This window comes from Archocentrus centrarchus, chromosome 12 (genome assembly GCF_007364275.1).
Source record: "Archocentrus centrarchus isolate MPI-CPG fArcCen1 chromosome 12, fArcCen1, whole genome shotgun sequence".
Classification (NCBI taxonomy): Eukaryota; Metazoa; Chordata; class Actinopteri; order Cichliformes; family Cichlidae; genus Archocentrus; species Archocentrus centrarchus.
Window position 1 is genome coordinate 5,779,245 of NC_044357.1, and position 23,069 is coordinate 5,802,313.

The following is a 23,069-nucleotide window of genomic DNA, read 5'->3' on the forward strand; positions in this document are numbered from 1 at the left end:
GTGTGTCATATATCATAACATGTAAAAACAGACATAGTGTATCGACTTGTGCTTACTGGAACAGAAGGCAGTTAACACCAAATGTCTTTTTTACACCCCGGGGTCATGGTAACCATTTGATGAAAAACAAGGAATGTGCAAACATTGCACATTTGCTTACAAACTGCAGGGGTGTTCAATTTAGCCCATATCCTTCTGGGCTTTTGACAAAATACTGCTATAATATAGCAATTTATTTCACAAGGAATGAGCCATGACTTTAATATTGAGGGAAGAGACTTACCAGAGGACTGCCAGATACACAACAGAGCAGCTGTAGTTAGAACCTTGGTCACTCCAACTTGTGGTCATGTCTTTTTCTGAAAACGTTTGAGCTTGCATTTGCATGTGTTGATCTGTGTGCTTGATTCTGGTTTCATTTTTTTTTTTTTTAATATCACAGAAATCTGATCAGCTGCATCTACAAAGACATGGAGGTGGAATAGAGAAGTTTCCTTGAAGAGCTATTTATATCTAAAATTAGTCCAAACTATACATCCCTTTATTGGCATTGCTGTCCTAATAGCCATCGTGCTTTTCGTGATGTTTTGTTTAAGCTTCATACTTAGTTCATTGTTGCTCCCTCAGATTTTCTCCCTTTTGGGATTTTCACGCAGAGAGTGGCAGTGGGACAAATGTACAGAACTGTGAAGAAGCAACAGTGTGAACTGCCCTTCCCAAAATACCAAGTCTATAATTTGTAAAGTGACAGAGATGCAAAAAAAAAAAAAAAAGAATGAAAAGATATGTGTGAAGGCTTGCATGGTGATGAAGGATATTATGGCTCTGTGGTTTAATGAAGTAAACTCAGAATAGAATAGCACTTATTACTAAACAAATCTAAGAAAAGAACACCTACTAAGAAGTATATATGCACATAGAGATATACACAGCGTATTAATACAGTCAGTGAACACTGGCGAGCATGTATATATACTAAAAAGGTTTGTACCTAAACACACAACAATTAACAGTGGGTGGAATCAAACTGTCATTCCCTATACGCTCATCAAAGAATTCCCTGTAAAATCAGTAAAGAGCACAAACAGATGTAGTGCAGACTGGGTGAAAAATCTCTAGTGTTAATGTATAATGCTGGTTTTTCTCAAACTCTCCAGAGGAGGGGCAAAAACCACTCACACCTCTGAAGTGCAAAGTCAAAGGCAGTCTTGCATCTCTCCCCAACTCCTCTGTTAATTCCCTAACTTAGCCTGAGGTTAGCCATAGGTGTGGGACAAGATTGAGGTTACTGATACATCAGGCTCTTTGCAGAGCTCTTCGCTCTGCCCTATCCCTTTTTTTTTTTTTTTCACTCGCAATATCAACCCTTTGGGGCAGAACTATTTCATCAAACACTGCACACATACACCCACTTGCAAACACACATTCTTGAGCACTGGAGGTCCAGTGAGTACAAATTCCGATTGAGGTGACATTTACTAATGAGGCTAATTAGGCATAAATCTGGGAGTTGGAATTACATAAGTGGTGGTGGTGGTGCTGATGATGATGATCACAAAAGAGACTGTAATGATTATGATCTAGAAAATATGGTGGGAGACCAGCAACTTTTCTCTTTTACTGGCTTCATTTCTGTATCTAAGCTATTAAGTATGATTATGCTCTCTGTATGTGATGTTTTACAGTATTCATAGGCTGATTATGCTCCTTTCTCTGCTCTGGTCCCTCTATGAGTCAGGTGTTCCCTCGATCCATCCTTTCAACCTGAGAGCTAATGATGTATAACTTATATACTTCTTGTTTTGCCATCTCTGTCTTGTTTGCATGTTATTTACCTTTTGGCTCACCGTCAGATTGTTTCTGTGAGCTGCTGAGTTGTGTTTGCTGAATGGTTTGTAATTATCTGCAGGTCTCCCATGGGCAATGCTCCAGGGCACCTTTACAAGTTTGTAGTACTCTGATTAACCCCTTTTTCTTGAAGCTACATTTTTTTTTTATTTTTTATTTTTGCAGAATGCCTGAAAGCACACTTTGCACATTTAATTTGAGAGATGCAGATGGAGGAAACCAGCCTATGCATCGGTATTAAGAAAACCCAACCTACTCTTTTAGTTTAATCTTTTTTTTTTTTGCTTCCTCTCGCTTCCCAATTACTTACCTACCCAATTACCTATATGGGATAAAATAAGCTTACCTACCAAAAATACACAAGTATGTGAGTGTGTTGAACTCCCTAGTACGTAAAGTCTCTTAATGTATGTGGGACTCAACTCTCACAGTGGTTTAAGTCCAATCTGTACCACTTTAGGGGATTGGGCATTAAGTAAGAATCAAGTAATCCAAAAATACTTGTTCATCTTGTGGGGCCATATAATTCCATTGAGCATCTTCACCCCCTACTAGGACATCCCTGTACATGTGATGTGGTTCAAGACTTAATGTGACTTATATAATGCCCTTAAATCTCTTTGATGCCCCAAATCACGTATATTCAACTGTTTTCCTCTGCAGAACATGACTAAATCTACCTAAGGCAGTTTCACCTTCCAGGCCTGCATTTACCTCTTGGAGGTTATTTATTTCCTGGAAAGATAGGAGGATACCTCATTTTAACATTTAACCTTACAATATCCTTAAGCTGTGGGTAGCTCTTGGGTAGGAATGCATGCCCCACTAATTTTCTGTAGCCCCTGAGATCTCCTGTGAGTGTAATCTGCCCAAAGTGAAAGAGACATTAAATAGCACAAGGATTTTCTTAATACTCAAGGGTCATTAAATTTGAAAAGAAAATGCTTCTTTTTTAATGTAGACCACCCTCCCAAATCTCATTTTACAACATGCTGTGGCTTAAGTGAGACTCAACTTTACATGGGAGGTAAGTCTACAATGATGATAAATCAGGATATATCGCCCAAAACAACAAATGGCTGAGAGTGGTTGCTCTTATTACATCCATGATGTATGCAAAAGGGAAATTAACACTCAGATTTCCTTTCATTTTATGCCCACCCATCAATGAACATAGATCTGAGTTTGCATCACCCATATAGGACACAGAAACAGACATTTATTATTTCTGGAGCCATTTTTTTGTGCTTCCAGTGTAGCGTATGAGTCTTTTGCGAGGCTGATGCCAGAACACATAAAGTGGAGTGGCAAACAACTTTGCCAGGGTTGCATTTGGATCAGGTCACTTGGCTATCCATAAAAAAATAAAATAAAATAAAGACAAAAATAAGAAAGGAGAAAGTGCATTTGTGCTGTCACTTAAGCACAGTTGCACTTTCACTATGTCCACAAAACAGAGGCCATAAATTAAAGTGCACCACAAGACATGTTAAATTTATATTTAAAATAATACTACAAGAACCTATACACCTTTACAGGATACACAACAAATCTAAGGATAAACAGGTTCATTTAAACTACATCACAAACATAATACATACATGGATAGTATGCTCATAGAGAAATGTCTGTCTTAGATTGCAGAGGCAAAGCAGGAGGCAAACAGCAGAGACATTTTCTCTAAGTGCAGAGGTAGATCAATGAACTCACCACACACTAAGACAGTGGGCTGTGAGTGCAGAATATCTTCAACACATTTCCAGTTGTTTTGCAATTTGTGAGTGAGGTCATGCTTTAGAACTATTCTATATGGACAGAAGTTCTGGGCCACGTTACACCTGCTCTGCCTTGGAAAACCATGCCATAAAGCTCCCAAGTGCATAATTTTTCTGAAACTGATGTGCTGATATTAGTGTTAGAGGAGGTTTGGAACTCTAGGGGTTACTAAGTCACTTTATGGCTGAGTTTTTTAAGGACACGCTGCACACCATGCTGTGATATGCCAGGTTTTCAGCTAATAGTTCTTTTGGAATCACATAAAAATACTACTTTATGCCTGTTAAACTGTGTTGTGTTTCACAGATTCAAATCCAGTCATATCTAAATGCAATAAAACGTGTCTGGGAGATTACGTTTCGGTCCTTCTGATGCCACCAGGTTGCACCTCAGACTGTTCAGAAGCTCAGTGGTGCCCAGGTCCAGATCTGGGAGGAGTTCCACACCATCCATCATCTCATTAGGAGCATTGCCCAATGTTGTCAAGCATGTATACAAGCATGTGGGGGATCATACAAACCTCTGAGTACCATTTTGAATTGCTGCAATGAAATTTCAGCAAAGTGGACTGCATCATTTTTTCACTTTAATTTTTGGGATGTCTTTGAATTTAGGTTGTCCATAATCAGCATAGATATCCAACATGAGATCTGATGTGTTCTCAAAATGTTCCTTTAATTTGCTTGAGCAGTGTATACACATGGATATTCTGTTGAATAAATGTTGATACTTAGACAGCAGTGTCTGTCAGTCTGGTTTAATGCCTGCAGCTTTCATTTGCTAGATTGCCTTGTTTCATTGCTTGAGGTTTCTCAGCATTATTTCTTGGTTCCCATGCACCTCGTGTTCTTTCTGTTTCCTTGTGTACTCTGTTTATTCGATTTTGATTTTTTTTTTTTTTAAAGATTTGCATTTTGGACATAAACTCTGCTCTCAGGGTGCCCTGTGTTTGGGTCCTCCTTCTGTGTAATTGTTGGAATATGCCTGCACAGTGAACGAGGAAAATATAAATATTCACACAGTTATATTTATGAATTTGAATGAACTCAAATGATTTTCTGTTCATTACTTTTTGCTGCATTATTACTGTCACTGAAATTGATTTTACTTGTCTAGCTACATCCCACTTTACTACTTTTACAGTACAGACCTGCATCACTGAAGGGTCAGGCTAATTATGAACAAATGTATTCTTACTCCTGAATACATGAATTAATTTTCTGTTCTGCTTTTTTTTTCTCATTTGATTGTGAAGAATCAAATAGGTTATATAGCGTGTGACATATTTAATAATGACAGTGTCTCATGGAGCTGTGTGTCATTTGGTCTAATGGGAACAACCGGCCACTTCTCTTTGCAGGGCCATCAAAGTGGAGCTTCGTGTCTGATTACACAGCATGGAGGACAGATGTTTATCTGTCAGCTGTGATGTTCAACATGTTGTAGCTCATCACAGAAATAGTTTGTTCACTAACGTAAGCTGAATGCCCTGAAATTTAAATAGCAATGCAGTCATTCACCTTGGGATACATTTGCATAATACTGCCTTTCACTGAGTTATTGGGGGTTGTTCTGTTTTCCTTTTGGATGTTGTGGGCCTGATAAAAGTGGCCCATGTGCCAGTTCTAGCTCTCGGGCTCTATTTGGGTAGTGTGTGTTTTACAGAACATGTTCGAGCCTGTTGAGCAAATATATGAAATATAATGCAAGTGATATTATCTAAGTTCCACCAAAAAAAAAACAATAACAACAGATCTGTTTATAGTCTCAAAATCATACTTCTCTGCTACGCCCTACTCTCTCATAAGTTATTAAGGACAAATGTAATGTGTATGCAAGTGTGTCTACAGCATATAATCTGGATTTGAAAGTCTGTGATCATGTATCAGAATTTTGTGATATTGCACTGAGCTCTGGAAATGAATCAGTTGTAGTCTGTAGAGAGTCTCTCCTGTGCCGATATCCTGTAATGTGTGTGAATTACCAAGGTAGAGGGATGAAATTCTTCACTCAGCCCATGTCAGTGCACTTTCAGGTGAAACCAAAGAGCCTGAACCAAAGAGAAGAATGAAAATGATATATAATAATCATAATACCACAGTCTTGCTGCTTGAAATATCACAGCTATTGGGAATGATTGCAGATAGGTCAGGACAGAATGTCAACCTATTGAATTCATTCTTGGCTAGAAGGAAAGGTAAAACAGTACCTTGATTAAAGAGGGGTGTGTGGGTTGAGTGCCATGGATGAAAGAGCATCCAACTCTTTAATCTTTTGGTGTAGGAAAAAAAAAATCAATCCATGTACAAATACTGTAAATTACTTATGTTGGGAACAAGCCAAAGGTGAAAGGATCTGCTCCTCTAAAAGCTTTGGTTGTCCCTAATATATTTGAGGTTGCATCTATTTTGAATCTCTACAGTATTATCTTTAATACTGAGAAATAATATCAACTTTCTGCTTGGCTAAAAAGGCCGGATGCTGTTATTATTTGTTTGTGGTTTTACTCTGCCACCAGTCAGTGATGAATATATAAATTTGGACATTCCCTCAAGAATTGTGTTCAAATACTTCACTCGGGATTTTGGGAGTGAGGAAAGAAGACGTCTGTTGATGTGTCCATACTAAATATACTGTTCATATTAAATAAATCTGCACAATATTCATTTTATTTCCACAGACCATCCAAAGGCAACAAATAATTCATAATTTGACATGAGCTAAACTAGGAAAACACCATGAAAAATATTATCAGTCCATCAATTAAAGTGGTTCATTTAAATATTGATGAAATTCATGACAAAGAATCAAGATCAAGAAAATATTTTACCAGCCCAGCCAGAGAACATCAAAGAAAGAAAAAAACATCCACATGGTTGGAAACAGAGAGTCCCTTATAAATGAAAGTGAACTCCATAAATTATACACATCATTTTTTTCTTTTTTTTTAGGTTTTAGGAATACTCCTGTGTAAGAGAAAACTGTGCCCCACAGGAGGCTGTGCGAAGTCTAATACATTTTCTCAAGTCATGTCACTTGGCAATGTCAGCAGGGGTGGAAGAAGTACTGAAAATTTTAAATTGGAGAAAAAAAAAGGGGGGGTTAAAAAGAATGAGCTTACCAGACCTTTGTAGCCTGCAGCTCATACTGTATTTGCTTGGAATTATTTGCTCAAGACCACAATATTTTGTACTAGTAGCCCACGGTGGTACCATAGACTCCAGTTCAACAATGAAGAAAAATTAACAGAATAAATAAAGACAACATTTGACATTGCACTTTAACCTTGATGATCTCTCTAAACTGGCACAGAAATTTTGCAGTGAAATCAGTTTAATTAATGCAGTGGAGCTGCCAAATCCAACACTGTCTCATGGAAGTTTGTGATAAATATTTAATGTACCGATGCTGTTCAATCATTAGCAATTATTAAACTCTGGCTCTCTCTCTCTCCTATAGAATGCCTTTGTCCTGTCTGCCACAGATGGCTGCCCCTCCCTGATGGTTTCTTCCTGTTAAAAGGGAGTTTTTCCTTCCCACTGTAGCCAAGTGCTTGCTCATTGAGAGTCATCTGATTGTTGGGGTGTCTTTCTAATGCTATAGGCTCTTTACCTGACAATATAAAGCACTTTGAGGTGACTGTTTTGAATTGGCACTATATAAACAAAATTTATATTGAATTCTATTAATGAAATATGGATACTTAAGAGCAGAAACTCATCAGTACAACACTCTGGAAATATGCACAAAATTTATTTGGTACTTGTGACTTCTATTTGTGACTTTTCATTTGTGACAAAAAATGCACTTCATCTTCTCATTTTTGTTTATGGAAACATATATTTGTGCTTCCAGCTTGATGCAGCAACAAAGTTTGGTGGTGGTTGTGGTGTAAACTTTACCTAAGTGGTTTACGTGTAACTTGTGACTTCATCCACTTCAGATGTTTTAACTTGCTGTGTGGTTAGGTTTAGGCAAAAAAGAAAAAGAAGGAAAAAAAAATAGTGAAGTTTTAATTGGTTATATTTTTGTTTATGTGCTTGTTTTTGTACTCACACCAAACTGAGACTAAATCAGCAGGGCTGGTTCCTGCTGATGCTACTTGCACACCCACTATTGACCAGCCACTTGCTTGTAGTTGTCTCTAGCGCTACAATTTTCTTTGTCTTTCTCACAATAAGGTCCATATGGCTCACACCACATCACTCCATCAAGGTGTCAATCTTCTCCCTGTACTCAAACCCCTGCTCAGCTGTCCTGCAGAGTCATTTGAGGCATTCTGTCAAAGACATGATGAACCCTGGTTCCACATGAAGTCTGCAGTGTACAGTGTGAACATGAAAGGAGACAGGAATTTTTCCTGTGGGACTGCAAAGCTATTTACCAGCTGTTCAGGCACACAGTGGTACGACTGCAGAAACCCAGGTCTCCCATGTAGTCGAGCGTTTTTATTGTGTTTCTGGATATTGAGGTGAAAACCAGTGTAGAGCAAAAATGAATAATAGCCATATGCTCATGAGGAAGTAGGAACCAGTGTTGAATTGGTACAATAATACAAAGTAAATTTTCCACTGATGGAAAACATGTGTTTGTGCAAAGCAGCTTTAATAAATTGCATCAGTGTTCAGCTTAAATAAAGATTACATCATAAAGACCAGGTAGTACTGATGGAAAAAAATAAAAACTTCTTAAAGTAACAGCAAGTAGTATAGATGCATATCATAAATGCATGTACTGCAAGCAATATTGCTTTGACATTTCTCAGCAATGTGTGTACTCAACTGATTATACCAAGAAAAGGAAAATTGAAAACAAATTGCACGAAAGGAAGAAAGAAATCTATTCTAAACACAGAGGTGATTACAATGCTCGGGAAAGATAAAAGATGCATTTCAAGTATCGAGAGCAGATAGGGTGGCTCTCATAAAGTGTCTCTCGTAGCACTTAGTTTATCACGGGTGGGTTACACGCAGCTCTGTCCCCTTGTTAAATGCTTGCTTAGAGCGAGAGAGCATACATTGTGTTATCTTGTCTACATTTTGCTTTCTGACTTGCAAATACCATCTTTTTTTTTTTCTCACGAGAGCAAAGAAAAACAAAATGGGATCTCTTGCAGACATAAACCTGGGTAGATCGAATGACAGTTGTACTCAGAAAGCCAAAATATCCATGGCAGCTGTTTTTTCCTGATTAGTCTTTCCCTGCTGTGTCCCAAAGGAGTACAAGAGCTCCACTGTCACTGCAATTCTTAGATGCCTTTCACATTACATGTAGTCATTTGATTTTTTGCTACTATAAAGTATATTTTACAGCCACTTCAAAGTTTAGGATTGGATACTGGATACTGTATATATTGCATGCTTTGCACTGCCTTGCGCCAAAGTTAAAAGACAGAAAACTTTAATCCTTATGTATGCAAATTTACTTGATGCAAATAACACTGTCAAACAATGCCAAATACATCTACAGTTCATTCCACAGTGGGGAACTCGGGTAAAGGAGTGGAGAAAATGACTGTGTACTGCTGACAAGGCTGTTACGCAGCCAAATTGCTAAAACGTACAGTCTCAGAAATGGAGTGGTTAAATTTAAAAATATGACAAAAGAAAATCCAGGAAACAAATTATCTTGTAACTGAACTCAAAGAGAACACATTCACTATGAAATAATGATGCAACAATTATCCAAGTTATCCAGTATATAATGAACACCCACACCCAAACACACATGCACACACACGCACACACACACACATACTGAGAATGTACTCAGTAAGTGCACCTCCATCTAAACTAGACTGTGTATAAATGATGGATGTAGCCACATTGCAGTGATGTGGCTAACCAGTGCTGGTGACGGCTTGTTTGAAGCCTTGAGATGAGCATTCTTGGTGTTGGTGTTGGTGCTGGACTGTCACTTTTTGCAGTCAGACTCTTAGAAATGAGCCACTGTTATACACAATCCACGACCTGAAAAGTGTTTAGGGACAGTAAACAGTGTACGGTAATAGTCTGAAATACCACCACAGCCAACTTCAATTTAGTAATAATCTATAACAGAAGGAAGGATCTAGGAAGAGCTAGGAAGGATTGTTAGTTATATTATACATTAGGGTTGGACGATTTGCTTCACAGCCTAATCACAATCTTATCGCCCCCCATGTGGCACCACCAATGACTGATGACATTGCTGTGTCAGTGGGGGAGCCTGCCTTTATGGTAGCGCTATCCACCCTCCATAACTTAAAACTGTGTCGCCCAAATGTGCGCGCCCACACACACACACACACACACACACACACACACACACACACACACATACTGGTTTTGGTGTATTAGAAGGACAATTTTTTCAAACCAGTTTTTTGCAACACTAAACGGACACCCCTTTCCACTCATGCTAGAAAGATGTAGTAAATCTTAAAAAATTCTGTTTGAACTATACAACACAAATCTCACTTCAAAATTTAGATACACACATCAGAACTCAAAATATAAGAACCTGACACAATGCTGTATTAAGAGGACAAACAATAATGAGGTACTTAGCTCCGCCCATGACACAAACAGTAATTGCCAGGGCCAACTTTATTTGTCAGGACAATGGCCATACACATACACAAACATGTAATTTTCATGCATAAAAAGGCCAACATGGATAAATGAAAAATGACTAAACAGAAAGACATGGACTGCATTTTACAGCACCTTCACTAAGTAAGCGGCAGTAGCAGTAACTTTCACTAAGCAACAGAATCCTATTTGTGAACAGAAAGGAAAAATTATGAATGGCAAAATGAAATTATGCAAGTCTGTTAAATCATCAAACAGATTAAACAAAAATTGAGTGAACAAGATGAACTTACCCATCGTCTCACAGTAGAAATAAAACTGAAACGTACAGTAACCAATCCACACCAAACAATATATACTGTAAAATATCAGTATGTTTACATATTCTGTTCAACACCCACTTTGCCAATATAACTGGAATACTGTCAGCCCTTCTCCTGCCTCCACAAGATGAAATATTTAAATTGTCCACCAGTGATATCATCAGGACACAGAGATTGCTTCTGGTCTTACCCTTAATATCCCATGTGTCCTGATGATATCACTAAAGGACAATTCATCACATTCCCATATTCTATCCAGGATTTTCTTTTCTTTTCATAGTTATGCCCCGATTCCTTACAAAATCTCTTATGTTTTGGATAGAGCGGGCAGCCAGAGCAGGATCTTCAGCCTTCTTGCATTGCTGGCATTCAATCATAGTGGCCAGTTTTCCTTTTTTGATGTGTTCGCCAAAATGTCTCATTTTTATTTTTTATTTTATTTATTTGGGACAATGCACATTAATAAAACAATCAATACTTAGTACAGATTGTAAATGAGCCAGATTATAGCATGTTTGCTAATTTGCATCTGTAGTCCCTAGGCAGAAGGACAAACAACAGAAAACGTCATGAATATACAATAGTAGTAAAAGACAACACATTGACAAACATTAAAACAATATGACTGCGACAACCTCCATGGGAGACCATGGATTCTTTTTTGCTCTTCTAGCACTTTCCAGAGATACTAGAAAAAAGACAAATAAATTATTAATGAAAACCAACTCCATTTTAAACAGTTTTTAAATAAGGAAATTTGTGTTTAGTATATTATTTGTTAAAACAATGGTTCTTGGCTATAAATTATGTACTGATGTAATGCCTATTTATTCCCCTTTTAAAATGTGAATTAATAAAGAACATACATTAGCGGGACAAGCTACAGAAATGAGCATGTGCGTTGCACAGATGAAAATAAATTTCTGCCAATGCTAAACAGCTTATTCTGCCATTGACACTTGCTTGGTAAGTGTGGTTGATTATATGATTGAATTCTGAAGAAAAGGCATTTTCGTAATTTCAAAATAGTATTTGTTTGACAAACAGGCCTCAGCAGCTTTCATAGAACCATCCAAAGCCAAAAGAGGCTTGCTGGTCCCTAGATCCCACTCAGCACCACGTTTCTCTATAGGTGCTGTATCAGCAAAAGCCCAAAGTTGAGAACCCTGGTGTACTAAATCTAACTTAATAACCAAATTAGAAAATATATTCCCATTGCTTTGCTTATTACAGTTTTTTGGTGTTTTGCTGTTTTGAAAAAACATTACAGATTAAAATATGTATAAAGAAAGTACTATAAACATTAGTCCTATTACTGATCACTAAATTGCATCTATTTTCTAGCATCTGAATATTGACAGTTTGAAAATGTATCAATTTAATACAAGGTACAGTTTTATATGGTATGTGCATTTAGGCCAGATATATTAGCTAAAATATCAGCTCACAGTATCCTGCAGAAAGAGAATGGTCACCATATTGCCTTTGGGTGGTGTGGATAATTTCTTTTGACCATGCTTCAGTTGTGCTTTTGTGCTTAAGTAATTTGGTGTTTAGTGACTTGTGTATGTGTGGTAGCATTTACCAGAATGTTTATTTGTGTTCTTTTTTCTGCTGGGCTCTTTGTCCTTCTTTAGTTTTGTGTTGGGTTCTTTCTCCTTAGCATCTGTGTGTTTACTTTGTGCTGAAATGAAGAAAGAAAAGATTATAAAACAAAAAATAACAATGGTCTGGATGAGCATTTATTTGTTGTAGGTAGGTTTCTTAAATACTGTGAAGTCCAAGATTCTCCTTTATGGTGTTAAGCAACTAATGGATAAATAATGAATTTATTCTCTTAATGATGAAATCCAGATGTACGGTTTAGACTTGTAGTTCACAGCGACACATGGATGTGTGATATGCCCAGCGCTACTACAGCTTATAACAAAAGATATTGAGCTGACTTATGCACTAAAATAAGACTCAAGCAGTGACTGGAAAGTCAACCAGCTTTTGCAAAACAAGGATGCGATCACAGAGAGAGCTAAGCAAACCAGGCAACTAACAAGGAGACATTCCACCAAATACATACTTTAGTAGATCAGCCCCTTCTTTCAGGTCAGATGGTCACCACAGCAAGTCAACCTCTTCCACCTCCCCTTGTTCTCTACATTTTCTATCCTCACACCAACTATCTGTTAAGTTTCCTCATCCACATCCATCAATCTCTTTGGTCCCCCTCTCTGTCTCCTGCCTAGCAGCTCCATCTCTAACATTCTTTGATCAATATGTCCACTGTCCCTCCGCACATGCCCAAAACAATCTTAGTCTGGCCTCTCTAACTTTTTCTCCTAACTGTCCAACCTGCGTAGTCCCTCTGACATTTTCATTCCAAATCCTATCCATCCTCATTAGTCCCACAAAGAATCTTAACATCTAAGCCTCTGTCATATACAGCTCAGCCTTCTGCTCAGTGCCACTGTCTCTAAATCATACAATATAGCTGGACTCACTCTTCTCTTTTAAACCTTTCCTTTTACTATTGCTGCAACTCTTTGGTCACACACCACTCCTGAAAATTTTCTCCATTCATTCCATCCTGCCTGTACTCTCTTCCTCACCTCTTTTTCATGACTCTTCATTTCTCTGGATAGTTGATCTACTTAACCACTTAACTGGCGGCTAAAAAAAACAAAAAACGCCTGAAAAAGCATACCCAAATTAAATCAGCTGCTGTTCCTGAACTCTTTGGAGTACACACAAAAGTTTAGTGTCTTTGCGAAGCAGACAACCTATATTTTTCATTTATGTAGTCAAAAGCACTGTAACTGTAATGAGTTTGTAGCTATTAAGTTTGGAACACAGAAAAAGTAGACAATTTTTGCCTCGCCTAGATTTTTCCTGATTGTTATCATGTAACTACAAACTGAATATAGAAGGTAACGACTGGAAAATACATTGGAGCTGTAGAATGAAGTCTTTTTGTCGTGCATTTCGAATTTCATCAAGATAGCACAAAAGCCTATTGTTTTGTAAAGGTTTTTGTGCATTGATGCCCTGGCGTGCTCTCTCATGTGCCATTTGGATAGTCCAAGTGCCGCATCTAAGCCCCCTTTGACATGCAAATTTTAAAGGGCTGTAACTCCTCAATGCTTCAACATACAGTCATCAATGAGGGCTCTAATCAAAGATACTGTCCTGAGGAATCCTGTACTACACACAAAATTACTGAATAAATCATAAATAAAGCCATATTAATCCAATAAAATATGAATGACACTATTGTACATTGTAAAAAAAAAAATAGTCACAAAACAAATCACCATTTCTGTAAATGCTATTTTATTTTTCAGAGTAATGTAAAAAAAAAAAAACACAGCACAGCAAACTGCAACTATTTACAATTATTCTGCTCTACCCCCACCCCCCCTCACATGGAATTTTCAATGTGCCACTGGTTATAGCAGTCTCTGTTTGGGACAAAGCACAATGGCTTGTCACATGTGGTGCACTGGCCCTTCTGGCCTGTGCTGTAACAGGCATTAGATCCTCTTCATCAGATGAAGAAGCCTCTTCCACCATCTTCTCTTTGGCTGGCTGCAACTCATGATCAGAGGTTCCCCTAATTTGTAAAAGAAGGAAAATGTCAGGCCTTCATGCACCAAAAACCCAGTCATTTTTCAGTGATTCCCTTACACACACAAATAAATACATTGTATCTCAAAAAAAGTTACAGTAAATGCAGACAGTGCATACACACATAAAATAAAAACCACACAATCCTCCCAGTAGTCCTTGTCTGATACAAAATGTACAACCTCCTCCCATACAATAACCCCCACCCCCAACTTGTAAAACTTTAGACACTTACTGGTCATCTCCATCGGAAAACAAATCTTCTTCTGATGTTGGATCATCAGTTGAACCCAAAAAGTCTGATGCTGAAATGTCGCTCTCTCTCCGTGTGAGCAATTCCACAACCTCCTGAGCGCTGAACTTGGTCTTGCCGGCGGCCCGCTGTGCCATTTCGCAAAACTCCAAAACAACGATGCGATCACGACGAATCTCAAATGAAGCTCTGAGACGTTGTCCACCTCACCTTGCCCTTTTATCGGGTGATGCTGACGTAATAGAGAAGCCCACGAAACCCCCAATCGATACTTACAGTACACCTTTCCCTACCCCCAAACACCTGGCACATTTCAATACGTAAATCACACCACTATACAGCGCCCACGCAAACACACAATATAAGTGGCGCCACAGCGGCGCACGGTTATATTTTCTGTGTAATGGTGCATGCCAAGCTCAGCATTACATACATATTTACATCAGAACGGCATATAATACGAGGACGAGCTGAGAATAAAAACTTACCTTCTGCCTTCTGAGTAACAGGTGTTCATTTGCAGCGATAAAACTGGTCAAATCAGCGACGACATTCTCTAATACAAAATAATCCACTCTCGTGAGTCATTTAGTCACTTCGTTGAATAAATGTAGTCTGTTTTTGATGCATTCTGACAATCCATTGCCGAGAGAAAACATTGTAAATACTGTTTATGCACGTCAGCGCATAGACTCCTACTTCCTGTTTGGTTTACGCATGGAGGACGCAGCAAATACGCACTGAATACGCAGGGAGTTTATGCCTTCATGTGAAAACACACCCCATAGTGCCATATACCCACGTGTCGGGAATTTTATTGGCTATCCATCTGTGGTTTTAGATTTCAGGTTAGAGTTGACCAATAAGAACGATTGGAGAACATTTGGGGGCATGTCCTTAAATGTCACATGACGCTCTCTGGATATTATTGGCTCTGGAAAATCCATTTCATAACATGATTGGCTAAATGAGGTGTCAATCGAATTCTGAGGGTCTAGTCTGTCATATAAAAGCATCGTGAGGGCGAACGGCAGCGTTACTGTGACGCTATGAGGCTTCAAAGTCGGAAATCGCTACAGAGGGCCCGGGGGCGGGCCCTTGCCAGTTAACAGGTTAAATTCCTCCACTTTTGCAACCTCTGCTCCTTGTAACCGGACTGTTCTACCACCGTCCTCATTCACACTCGTATTCTGTCTCACAACTGACTTTCATTCCTCTTCTTTCCAGTGCAAGCTTTTATCTCTCGAAGTTCTCTTTTACCTGTTCCCTGCTCTCACTGCAAATCATGATACTGTATGCAAACATCATATTACATGGAGATTCCTGTCTGACCTCAACTGTTAGTCTGTCCATCAGCAGGACAAATAAGGGGCTGAGAGTTGATCCTTGATGCAGTCCCACCTTCAACTTGAAACTGTCAGATCTCAAAACTACATGCTTGTTGGGAGGTTGCATCGCTACTCCTTGTTAATGAGGGGATGCCTCACAGATAGAGCCTTCTGTCTGCTGTTGGGGCAGTTTTCTTCCTCGGTGGCCCCTCTGACCTGTGGGGTTCCCCCGGGGTCAGTTCTTGGTGCTCTACAGTTCTCCATTTACATGCTACCCTGGGGTCGACATTTAGGAAGTATAATATTCCTTTTCACTGCTTTGCTGACGATGTGCAGGTTTACATGCCATTAAAGGCACCTTCCAAGAAATCTATTTATGCTGTGTTTAATTGCATGAGGGATATTAAGACAAAGATGGACTTAAAGTTCTTAAGATTAAATTAAAACAAAACAGATTAACCTGTTTGGTCACCCTGACTTGGTCCAGGTTCTTACCATTTCTCTTGGCCTACTAGCACCTTATATACCATCACAGGTAAGGAATCTTGGTGTTATTGATGGGGTGTTCAAATTAGACAAGCAGATTAGCTCTGTGGTCAAGGCTAGCTTCTTTCAGCTTCGGCTTCTAGCCAGAGTCAAACCTTATCTTAGAAGGGGCAATTTAGAAAAAGTCATTCATGCCTTTATTACATTGTGCTTAGATTAATGTAACTCCCTGTACTTAAGCATTGGCCAGTCTGAACTCAACTGTCTGCAGTTGAAAGCTAAGAACATTATTTGCTTAAGTTGATTCATCATTGTGAATGGTATGATAGGAAGTGCTTTTATTTTTATATTAGGAAGTGCAAGCCTAGACGCTGTAGTTGCTGTTGTGCACACTGAAAAGCAGCAGCCATGCCTATATGTTAATTGTTGCACTGTAATGTATTCAATGAGTAAATTGTTAGATTGAAAAGACTGTCCTGGTCATCAGTTATAGCTACTACTTCTGTATTCTACATTCAGATCACTTGAAATTTAGCTTACATATCACCCATTTATTTGAACTGTTGCTGTGACAACAAAATTGAAATGAGTGAAGAAGGTCTGAATCCACTGTGCATTATTTCATAGCCTAAAAGCAATCAAAAATGGTGACATGTTAGTATACTGAGGATATGGGCTAACCTTGTGATAATGGTGATAATGGATAATGGAGGTTCCTCGACAGGTTGCCTAGCCATCAATGGTCCTGCAGAACCTGTAATAAAATATAATATATTTCATTGCATACATAGAAAGATGAGTAAAAGTATTACAGTGAAATTTTGGTTAACTTGCTATGTGGAAAGGTAATGTTTACTCTCATAATAATAATAATAATAATAATAATAATAATAATAATAATAATAATAATATCTTATGGTTATTTGCCTTTTCCCCTGAAATTTGAAGTCCTTGGGACTGAATTTCATTTGGCACATGAAGTCAAGTTTGGACAAAAGCACACTTTTACAGAATAAACCAGGAAATGTTCAAAAATCTAATTGACATACTACACCCTTTGCCATCTTTTTATGCGACTTCAGAGAGACCCATCTGTAGAACACAAACCAACTGTGGAAGTCTCTTTGCATGAGTGCTCAATTGCTATCTGGGACCTAAGTCATTCAGGCCCTTGCTGTTTTCTAGTATTTCAGATACAAATTAATGTCCCCTCAATATATGTCTGAAATACTAGAAAACAGCAAGAAATTTTAGTTATTGACTTGACAGTGAAATTAAAATTGGTTACGAATACAACATAGCATGTAGCTAAACTGTTAAAAGTCTAACCATCTGGTGACAATAAATACACGCTAGGTTCCTCAACAGATTCCTTATATATATATATATATATATATATATATATATATATATATATATATATCACACAGTACTTACCGGTCTGTGGATGTGTGAGATTTGCTTCATCTACCTCACTCTCAGCATCGACCTCACTCTCAGCATCTGAATCGGTCAACTGTAGGTTGTCTAGTTAAAATAAATTATATTGCCTTAATGAACCATGAGGTTAAAGTGTTATAAGTTGCCTATGCACAATGTGTGTTCCATTTTGCTACCATATATTTGCTAGAAACATGTCTAATTTTTAATGTAAACAACTTTAAATGGCATTACCTTCGATTTCATTCTCGTCAAGTGTTTTGCCTTGAAGGCTTCTGAGAGATCCTTTCTCCATGGCAAGCAGCAGTTTGGATATCTTGGCCAGCTGGGTAGTAGCCTCAGGAAGTCTGTAATATTCACGATGAACGCGAATATCGTGGCCAAGGAAGTTAGCAACTTGGTCCAACTCGTGATTCTTGAGGTTCAAGATCTGAGACAAAGTTGCAACATGTTTGCGTAATTGCATTGACCTGAGGAGCTCAGGGTTTTCAGCCCCACATTCACTGGCATAAAACCTCAAACAGTCCTGTCCTCTGTAGGGAGTCAGACAATGAGGTCTGGCAAACAGGAACAGGTTTTCTGCCAGAACACCACAGTCTTTTCTTTTTTCTATTAGGCATGTTATGGCATTCACCATGTCTGGCGAGAGTAACACTGCAACCTTCCGGCCTCTTTTACCCCTTAATTCAACACGACTGAAGTGTTGACAAAGGCGAAGTTCAAATTCTGTCAGTCCAAATGCGACGTCCTTATGCAGGGGACTTGTGTCTCTTTCCAGAAAGCCATTCATTGTCATCTTTGAAATTTCTCCCCCTCTTCTTCTGTTAAAAAGTATTATATTTGCCATGGTGGCTTTACACAGTTCACTATATGATTTTGGTGAACTATTGTCTTCCAAGTCCTTCAATGCTTGTTCTGTAGTCTTCTCCAGATGTCTGTGAAGACGCTGAACATCTTCGGTGAAAGGAAGAGTGGAGGGCTTGTTAAACTGCTGCTCATTCAACGTAGTTAAAGCGGTGTGAGAGATGAGTTCAGACCACTTTGTAGCATAGAGAGTTTTGAAACTCTGGGTTGACTTTATCAGCGTACTGTCTTGTGCCATGAGTGCTCTGCAATGTAAAATATCACTGACTTTCTGTAGTGAGTGACCTAACTTTAGAGCAAGGCTTGGAGTACGGTAGCAGTGCTTTTCTTCATCATACCCGGATACTTTCTTGACCGCTTTGATAACCACATCAAAATTTTCAGGTCTCACAGCATCCTCAAGACTATGTATTGAGAATTCCTTGCGAAGCGTGAGCAGGAGTCTTCCAGATTCTCTGAGTCTCTGGCGAATGTAGTCATATTTGGTGGGATCCTGTCCATATTTGTTAAAGAATGATTGGGCCAGCTGAAGAATAGAGAAGTCACTTCGCACAGTAGAAGTTATTTCATCATCTTTCATAACAGCTAACACGCTCCAAACACCTGGTGATATCTGCTGACACAAAGCTGACTCATTCATAGAGGCCAAAGACAAAACTTTTTTTCTTCCAATCTCTGAAGTGGCTTCTACTGCTTTTGAAGAACATTTTCGAACATGTCGCCAAAGATCTCGTCGCAGATATAATGCCTGGCAGTACATGCAGTGAATGTAATCTTTTGCATTGTACTTTTTCTTTGATGTGCGTCTTAGTTTTAGTGATCCAACTCCACTCGCCAAGACCTCTGAGTTATGCTTGTGGTTTCCCTTGTTGCGAAGCTTTATAAGCATTTTCATACGTTGTTTGGACCTCTTGGGAAGACTTAAAACTTGAGCAACATCTGCATGTGTTTTCTCGTGAGTTTTTAAGTGACGTGTAAACTTTGTCTGTAGTTTCCCACAAATGTAGCAGTAAGTTTTATTTCTGAGCAAGGATGACGTGTTTGAGACTTTTTCAGCCATAGCATCAGCACCATCATCAACAAATATGTCTTCGGCATCAGCGTTTCCTATATTGCCAGTAACTCTTGATACTTCAAGCTGACTTGTGCTGATCATATCTTCAGTTGATGATTCTGCAGCTTCAGAAACGGGCTCTCTGTTTTCCTCTACAAAACTTTCTTGGTGGTGTCTTTTGTTTTTGGAAGAAGACTTGCTGGTGGAGACCTCACAATTCTGTACTTGTTTGTAACTGATTTTTAAAGGCTCTGATCTGTCATCGCACGAGCTGTTTGAATCATCTATGGAATCAGGAACATACTCCTCTTCTGATGATACCACCTCACTTGAACTTGGTTCTGTACAGACCTGATAATGATTAAAAACCATCGTATATACATATATTATATTTTGCATACTTGGAAAGCATTGCACCGAGAATAATTCTACTAAAAAGCTTACCACTTGCAGAAGTTCAGTGATGTCCACCTTGTGTTTAACATAACACTTTTTGTGCCAGGACTGGTTGCAAACTAGAAAGAGAAAATTAAGAATTAATAAAAGAAGGTAGCATGGAAAGTACTTAAAAAGTCAGTGCAGCAGCAAATGGCTCATTTTAAACATATAGCACAGCTACACATGGAACAGGTTTTTAAAAGTGTTCCTGTGGCATCACATTCAAAAGATACAGATGAAGCCCCCCTTCCATTTTCAAAAAATTACCTTTACATCTCACACCACTCCATTTCAGAGGTGCAAAAGGTCCTCCACATGAAACACATTTTTCTAAACTTGACATTTTGTCAGGGACAAGATCATGATCACAGTCCTGTTGACCAAAAAAAAGTGTAATCATAAGATAAGAATCTTAACGGACACTTGTGAAGTGTAGAATATCAAAACCAATGAATCGTTTGTACTCTGTTTCTATAAAAACATGAATTAAGGATGAAAGTGACATGATTTGTATGTGTTATCCCTGTTGTGAATGAAATTGTTTAGAAATTAGAAACTTCAAACCTTAAATCTACATTAATAACTTGTTGCCATGTAAAATTCAGAGGAAAAATTACACACCTGGAATAACAGAAAAAAGATCCCCTCTCAACCTAGCTTGTTCTTCAGCAGAACAAACCTAACTAATCAACTAAAATAGAACAAAAACATACATTCACTGTGGATTTACTCTACCAGTTAAAAGTTTGGAGCCAACTTCTCATTCTCATTAAAATGAGAAGGTGTGTCAAAACTTTTGACTGGTATTGTACATAAATATATTGTATAAAAGCATGCATGGAGCATGACCCTTAAGAATATGGTCATGCTCCATATTCTTGATGGTGAGCAGATATCTCACATGAAAAAAAACAAAAAAACAACCCCACCCCACCCCAAAAAATAATTTGAATATACATGCTTCAGAAGACTGAACTGGATTTATAATCTTCATAATGTATTAACTTGTGAAATTAAAGATTACAAAAACCAACTGAATCTATACACAACTGAAAATTTAAAAAAGTAAAAGTTAAGAAGTCGTTAGAGAGGAAAATTACCTCTGGTGAGTTGCCCGAAAATGATCTGCAGGCATCCACATCAGAAGCCTGACACAGCAACACTTTGGAGAGCTAAAATGAAGGGATGAACACTGAATGAGTCTAGGCTTCTAAATTAAAAAAAAAGAAATAATGTCCACCTAATGTATGAACCTATCAAGCTGAGTATTACACAGGACCTGTGTGTCTGCGCACTTCTAAATGTAACTTTCGTTCTTTTGTACTTGTATTTTCAAAAATCAGTCCTCCAAATTCCTGCATCTTACATTTTGAGGATTACATAGGACCTGTGTATCTGAATAGTACTGAATATCACTCTCATGAGTTTGTTTTATAAAGTAAATAACTCATTGAAGATGTAAATTACCTCTGGTGAGTTGTCTGGAAAAGATCTGCATGCGTCCACATCAGCAGCCTGACACGGCATCTCTTTGGAGACCTGAAATGTAAAGAACAATCACTGAATGTGAGTTTGTTCATAATGTTCAAAACCGAGTCCTCCTTATTCCTGCACCTGACATGTTGAGTATTACACAGGACCTGTGTATCTGCGTGCTTCTAAGTGTAACTTTCTTTTGTACTTTTATTTTCAAAACTCAGTCCTCCTTATTCCTGCACCTGACATGTTGAGTATTACACAGGACCTGTGTATCTGCGCGCTTCTAAATATAACCTTCATTCTTTTGTACTTGTATTTTCAAAAATCAGTCCTCCAAATTCCTGCATCTTACATGTTGAGCATTACATAGGACTCTGTATCTGAATAGTGCTAAATATCACTCTCATGAGTTTGTTTTATAAAGTAAATAGGTCATTGAAGATGAAAATTACCTCTGGTGAGTTGTCTGGAAAAGATCTGCATGCGTCCACATCAGCAGCCTGAAACGAAATCTCTTTGGAGACCTGAAATGTAAAGAACAATCACTGAATGTGAGTTTGTTCATAATGTTCAAAACCGAGTCCTCCTTATTCCTGCACCTGACATGTTGAGTATTACACAGGACCTGTGTATCTCCATGCTTCTAAGTGTAACTTTCATTCTTTTGTACTTGTATTTTCAAAACTCAGTCCTCCTTATTCCTGCACCTGACATGTTGAGTATTACACAGGACCTGTGTATCTGCGCGCTTCTAAATATAACCTTCATTCTTTTGTACTTGTATTTTCAAAAATCAGTCCTCCAAATTCCTGCATCTTACATGTTGAGCATTACATAGGACTCTGTATCTGAATAGTGCTGAATATCACTCTCATGAGTTTGTTTTATAAAGTAAATAGGTCATTGAAGATGAAAATTACCTCTGGTGAGTTGTCTGGAAAAGATCTGCATGCGTCCACATCAGCAGCCTGACACGGCATCTCTTTGGAGACCTGAAATGTAAAGAACAATCACTGAATGTGAGTTTGTTCATAATGTTCAAAACCGAGTCCTCCTTATTCCTGCACCTGACATGTTGAGTATTACACAGGACCTGTGTATCTCCGTGCTTCTAAGTGTAACTTTCATTCTTTTGTACTTGTATTTTCAAAACTCAGTCCTCCTTATTCCTGCACCTGACATGTTGAGTATTACACAGGACCTGTGTATCTGCGCGCTTCTAAATATAACCTTCATTCTTTTGTACTTGTATTTTCAAAAATCAGTCCTCCAAATTCCTGCATCTTACATGTTGAGCATTACATAGGACCTCTGTATCTGAATAGTGCTGAATATCACTCTCATGAGTTTGTTTTATAAAGTAAATAGGTCATTGAAGATGAAAATTACCTCTGGTGAGTTGTCTGGAAAAGATCTGCATGCGTCCACATCAGCAGCCTGAAACGAAATCTCTTTGGAGACCTGAAATGTAAAGAACAATCACTGAATGTGAGTTTGTTCATAATGTTCAAAACCGAGTCCTCCTTATTCCTGCACCTGACATGTTGAGTATTACACAGGACCTGTGTGTCCCTGTGCTTCTAAATGTAA

General features: G+C 38.4%; 1 protein-coding gene across 1 annotated transcript; it reads right to left on the bottom strand.

The window, feature by feature from the left end:
* Nucleotides 1-11,023: 11,023 nt before the first annotated feature.
* LOC115789713 (uncharacterized) lies at nucleotides 11,024-21,122 on the bottom strand. Its single transcript, XM_030743233.1, has 8 exons — nucleotides 21,101-21,122; nucleotides 20,268-20,373; nucleotides 20,007-20,077; nucleotides 17,879-19,913; nucleotides 17,642-17,731; nucleotides 16,886-16,958; nucleotides 12,105-12,203; nucleotides 11,024-11,207 (listed from the first exon to the last, which is right to left on the bottom strand). The coding sequence occupies exons 2-7, from the start codon at nucleotides 20,341-20,343 to the stop codon at nucleotides 12,194-12,196; spliced, it is 2,355 nt and encodes a 784-aa protein (XP_030599093.1). The 5' UTR covers nucleotides 20,344-20,373; nucleotides 21,101-21,122; the 3' UTR covers nucleotides 11,024-11,207; nucleotides 12,105-12,193.
* Between the last annotated feature and the right edge of the window lie 1,947 nt (nucleotides 21,123-23,069).

Bases quoted from the DNA above. Each gene is read 5' to 3' on its own strand.
- LOC115789713 (XM_030743233.1), bottom strand. From the start codon at position 20,343: ATGTCAAGTTTAGAAAAATGTGTTTCATGTGGAGGACCTTTTGCACCT. The intron at 20,078-20,267 runs GTAATTTTTTGA...TTCTCTTTCTAG, and splicing joins GAGTGGTGTGAGATGTAAAG to TTTGCAACCAGTCCTGGCAC. The intron at 17,732-17,878 runs GTAATGCCATTT...TATTTTAACTAG, and splicing joins TGACGAGAATGAAATCGAAG to ACAACCTACAGTTGACCGAT.